General features: G+C 42.9%; 1 protein-coding gene across 1 annotated transcript in view; it reads left to right on the top strand.

Annotated features, from left to right (window-relative positions):
• Positions 1-2,170, top strand: part of allc (allantoicase) — a 15,514-nt gene extending 13,344 nt beyond the window's left edge. The window contains exons 6-12 of the mRNA XM_013910752.1: positions 12-99; positions 208-366; positions 491-564; positions 1,159-1,267; positions 1,344-1,462; positions 1,535-1,685; positions 1,847-2,170. Coding sequence (XP_013766206.1) covers positions 12-99; positions 208-366; positions 491-564; positions 1,159-1,267; positions 1,344-1,462; positions 1,535-1,685; positions 1,847-1,938 — 792 coding nt within the window. The 3' untranslated portion in view covers positions 1,939-2,170. The remainder of the gene's footprint in view (positions 1-11; positions 100-207; positions 367-490; positions 565-1,158; positions 1,268-1,343; positions 1,463-1,534; positions 1,686-1,846) is intronic.
• The last annotated feature ends 3,399 nt before the right edge of the window (positions 2,171-5,569 follow it).

The raw sequence follows: 5,569 nt of genomic DNA on the forward strand, positions 1-5,569 counted from the left end.
GTGTGTCGCAGCTGCAGCCTGGATACTCGGATTGCTGCCATAACTACTTCAAAGTCAGCTTCAGCAGGAGAGTGACACACCTGCGCCTCAACATGCACCCACATACACACACACACACACACACACACACACACACACACACACACACACACACACACACACACATGCTCTGTGCAACTTTATATGCATCTACAATATACTGTGTTTCAGATGGAGGCATAGCCAGACTGCGGGTGTACGGTGTTGGGCTGAGGGACTGGTCATCTGTCTCCACTAATCAGGATGTTGACCTAGTGGCTCTGACCAATGGAGGAGTCTGCCTCGGCTACAGTGACGCCCACTTTGGGCATCCACGCAATATGATTGGTTAACATCAGATAGTACAATAATCTGTATTTCAATATAATATATATATTGATAATATTGGGTTGAATGTCTCTGTTGTGAATGAGCTGGGAGCTCTGGTCAAACTGGTGTGCTGTGTTTGCAGGACTTGGTCGAGCTGCCAACATGGCCGATGGATGGGAAACGGCCCGCAGACTGGACCGACCCAAAAAACTGCAGGTGTGCACGCTGACAACACTAATGTCACATCTCCGGCTCTATACGTTAAAGCAGCTGTACATGATTCACAGCCAGCTTTATTCTGATTGGCTGGCCCAAAGGATTTTTGACAGCACGTTTCTCCGACATCATAAAGATCCAAGAGCAGAAAAAACTGTGTGAAACCACTGAACTGGAGGAACATGAGAGGAAATAAGGAAAAGTCTTTAAAGTTTCTAACCTTTACACATTTATAAAGGTTAAATCCCACAGAAGTAAAAGTGGTGCACTCTCCTGACACCTTTATAAAAACTCTTCACATAGCAAAAAAGACCAAATGTCCTCCAGCAGTGTCTACACAGTGAAAAACATCAATTTCTGATTGACTTCATTTACTACCAACAGTTTCCTTGCTTGTCAGAGAGTCCTCTCTCTCTCTAAAATGTTTCATTTCATTAGAAAGGTTTCCACTTTCTTTTCAAGCTGTCCTCAGTGTCACAATTCATTGTACTATAATGATATAATATTATTAACTTCTTGTTTCTCCAACCGTGAACATAAATATTATTACATTATAGATATGGGTTAAATGCTTCCCTGCTGCAAATCTTGCAGGCAGACCAGCGTGGGATCCTGCAGGTTCCCGGCTGGGAGTGGGCGGTGTTTCGTCTCGGTCATCCCGGACTGATCAGCAGCGTTGAGGTCGACACCAACCACTTCAAAGGTGGAGACACGTCAGTGCTGCTTTTCTTTCCTTTAAAAACAAACTTAGCTCTTCAGCCTGACACTTTCCTCTCCAGGAAACTTCCCAGACTCATGCAGGATCGAGGCATGCACTTTGACCCCTGAGGAGAAGGCTCAGTGTATCAGCAGTAGGTGGAATTCTGGGAAATGGAGGGTCCTTCTCCCTCCTCAGAAGGTAACCTTTGTCACCTGTTAAATCATTTTCACCCTCTCATCCTCTTCCTCACCGCCTCCTACCTCTCTGCAGCTCCGCCCTCATCACATTCATCACTACGGCAAGATGGAGCTGAAACTGAGCCATCCTGTCACCCACGTCCGACTTATCATCGCTCCGGACGGAGGAATCAGCCGCCTCCGTCTGTGGGGTCGACCCATACCATTCACTGCAACTCTGGCCAGTAAGAAGTGGACAGTGTACAAACTGTGACACCCAGATGACCTCAGACCTTCAGGGCTTTTAAAAAATTAAGCTGCTATTGATCTGCTGGTTATTGATTTCCTTTTGTCTGGTCCTCTGTCATTAATTCTCATCCATCCATCTTAGTTTTCTCTCCCTCAGGCTCAAGGTCAACTTTAATCATCTTCCACCTTCCAGCCAACACCCTGACCCCCACCTCCAATGATTCTCCAGGACATTTGTCCTTTGAATGAGTCTGAAATGTCCAATTATGATTGCGCCTCCTTCTTTCCCCGTCTGTTTGAGATTTAAAGACATTAACTGGAAACATCTGGGCCTGACACACAGCTCCAGCTGTGGTATGCTCCTACACACAGTGCTCACGAGCGGCAGCAGAACGGCACCGTCAGGAAGGGTCAGGGGTTGGGAGTTAGCTGCCTCATCAATAGCTGTGCTCAGTTGTTCTTACTCCCGCAGTTAATTATAGTAGCCCCTCCTCCACCTTCGTGTTGGCTCACGAAGCTGCTGTGAATGGTGGAGGTGGTGTAGCTCAGACACATGTGTTCACACTGGATTCACGTCACATGTAGAACCCTCACTCTGATATTTCTGGATTTTCAGTCTCTGGTTTCGGTTTCTTTTCCATGTTTTAGTTAGATCATCTCCGCTGGCTTCAGTGATTCCACGATCATTTAAAGCACATACATTTAAAAACACCTGACACGCTTCGGATGTGAAAGAATGAATGGGTTTGTTTACTTCTGTAAAATAAAGCTGTGACACCCAAAGTTTGATTTCACTCTAAACATGAAAACAACATAAAGTCACTAATAAATGAACAGGTTTAAATTTATTTACAACCTGCCCTCTAATCAAAAACACCGCCTCCTCCACCTCTCTGTAAAACCTCTGACTGTTTTTCATTATTAGGGGCGTGGCCTCTGTGACTGACACGTGGATGGTGACACAGGCAGCTGTAGCTACTATCTGTCTGCTAGCTTCAGCTGAACTGGACCTCTGGACCCTGTCTGTGCTGTTGGCCTTTGGAGCATTTTAATGACATCATGTGACCAATAACGGGGCTGCTGTGATGTTACTGTAGTAACAGAAGGCTGATATCCAGTTTTCACTTCTCTACTGAGTACTTCCATGTTATACCCAGGGACCATGAACCTGACTAATGGATATACAGTACTATGCAAAAGTGTTGAGTGGGAAATAGGTGCAGTGGTTTATTGAAACATGCTAACATCATGTAAATACAGCACATGAGGCAAAAACAAAGTTTGTACAACTCTTCATTCTTCAACACAGTCTGGTGTTCAGATTTTCAGTGAGCAGGATGCTCTGAGCACTTGCAGAAGAGCATCCTGCTCTGGAGTGAACGGCTGGGAGAAGAAGAATTTAATTTTATTGATAAAATGCCTAGACGGTTTAAATTGTAAGGTGAAGACCCACAACAATAAAAAGAAGAAGTGTTTTTTTTAAATTTTTTATGAGCACATATATTTTTTTTACAAAAACAAGGAACATGATTCAACAGAGGCAGTGACCCCCAACCCTAACAGACTACTGCAGTAAAAACCACATCCATCCCAAAATGTCCATTTTCCTATTTTATTTCATTCTCTGTGCACACACACACACACACACACACACACACACACACACACACTGCTGGTCACTGCTTCTTCGAAGCGCACAAATAAAGAAAGTGATAAAATTATGTAACCACAGAAAAGCACATTAAGTGATAAAATGACCATTAAAATATGAAGAGAGTAGTTAAAACACACTGGCTTCTAAAGTCAACAACCTTTCAATATTTTCTCATTCTTAATAATCTAATAAATCACCTCTATAATTAAATATCTCACCAGACAGACTTCCAGGGTGCAGACTGGTAGAGTACAAAATTCTCCACTTCTGAAGAGACTCAAATGAGAGAATAAATATTTACATTGAAAAGGGGGAGGAGCAAACTGTACAGCACTTCCTTTTCAAACCAAAGCTTTTCTTTCAGAAAGATTTCATTAAGATGTCCAAACCAGATGAGGAGCATCGTGCAGTAAAACTCCTAATATTCCGATCCAGTTAAACTCTTGCACATTTACACTGAGTGTGGCTCTGAGGAGTGTTTGTATTTTCTTCACCTGCGTCGTGGTTCTGATTACTGTTGATGTGAACGTCTTTAAAACCATGCTGTTTTCTCTGAGCCAGCCACGCACAATTTCTGATTCATCTCTCAACAATTCCTGTAAATCCTGGTGCTTTTTTTCTGAGTGATACATCATCAGCTTACTGTTACTCACAACAACATGAGCACTTTTTAAAGCAACTTTCAGATCGTTTGTATAAACAGAGAACAGGAAGTGAGTCATGCAGCTTCCTCGTGGCATCTCACAGTGAGTGTCTGTCCAGCGACATGAGCAGCTGTTTCCATCAGAGAGAAAACTTCTCATTATAGAAATGGCCGAATCTGAGAAATGGTAAGACTTCAGTTTGGGAAGCAGCAGATTAGGACTGATGACATCAGAGGACGAACTGAAATCTATGAATACAACTCCAACTTTTCTTTTTTTTTTCAGTTCTGTGAGCCAATGATCAGTTATGTCACCAAGAGTTTGATGATGAGTGAAAAGTTCATTGTTATAAAAGTATCCCTGCATCTGCTGGAGGAGTACTTTCTCCAGGATCGGATCAGGACGGAATACGCAGCTCTCAAGATTCTCTGATGGGAACTTGCCGCGGTGGATGCACGAGTTCAGGATGTGACATATGGGAGCAGAGATGGATGGAGCTGCAGTTTGTAGAACATAAGCATCAACGTGGGACATCAACCTCTCAACTTCCTTATCCTCAACTTTCCTAAACTCAAGAGAACAATGTTTGTTTTCCATGATCTTCTTTTTAATAAGAAACTCTGATGGAGACACTTCAGAAAGAACAGGAGGAGACTTTAAGGGTTCACTGAGGGGATCTGTTTCTGAGTTTCTGCTTCTGGGGACTCTTCTTCGTACAGTGGCAGTGATGAGCTTATGATTACTGATTGATTTAACTTGGTGACCGTCTGGTTCTGAGCAGAGCGCTGGAATATTTGTGTAGATGTGATCAATATATTTTGATGTGGATCGTGAATTTGTCACGTGCGCCCTGGCAGGCTTTTTTACGATCTGGGTCAGTCCACACACAGAGGAGACAAAATCAATCCTTGTCTTTTTTGTAGACTCTTTCGACCAGTCAAAGTTAAAGTCTCCCAGAAGGAAAATGTCTTTGTCTTCATTTGACACCATTTCTATTTTTCTGCAGATTTTAATTAAATAATCTATTTTGCTGCCTGATGGTCTGTAACAACATCCCACTAACACTGGTCTGGTATCTGGAAGGTAAATCTCAACCCAGATCATCTCGAGATCTTTGTGATCCAAGTCATACCGCTGAATAACTGTCATGTGATCGTGAATATAGAAACAGACACCACCTCCATTGCTGTTTCTATCCTTCCTGTAAAACCTGAATTTCTCTATATGTAGTTCAGAGTTTTTAACACTGTTGTCTAAATGAGTTTCAGTTAACGCCAGCACATGAATGTTAGAATCTGTTAATATTTTCTCAACGTCAGGATGCTTATTCCTAAGACCACATATGTTCAGATGAGCTAAACATAAATACTCGAGTTCAGAGTCAGCTGAGGGATCTGAAGCGGCCATAGTTTCAAAGAGAGATGAGTGTCACGGGTTCTCTGATCCTGGTTTGTCCTGATGGAAAGTGTCCTCTCTGCATCCTTCAGCTGAGAAGCTGTTGGCCTGATTCTTAGTCTCTTGGTCCAGGTTCAGTCTGCGGCACAAACACCTCACAGTTACCATGCAAAGAGTATAAATGGAA

The sequence above is a fragment of the Pundamilia nyererei genome, unplaced genomic scaffold, assembly GCF_000239375.1.
Source record: "Pundamilia nyererei isolate P.nyererei 1_Seehausen unplaced genomic scaffold, PunNye1.0 scaffold00048, whole genome shotgun sequence".
Lineage (NCBI taxonomy): Eukaryota > Metazoa > Chordata > Actinopteri > Cichliformes > Cichlidae > Pundamilia > Pundamilia nyererei.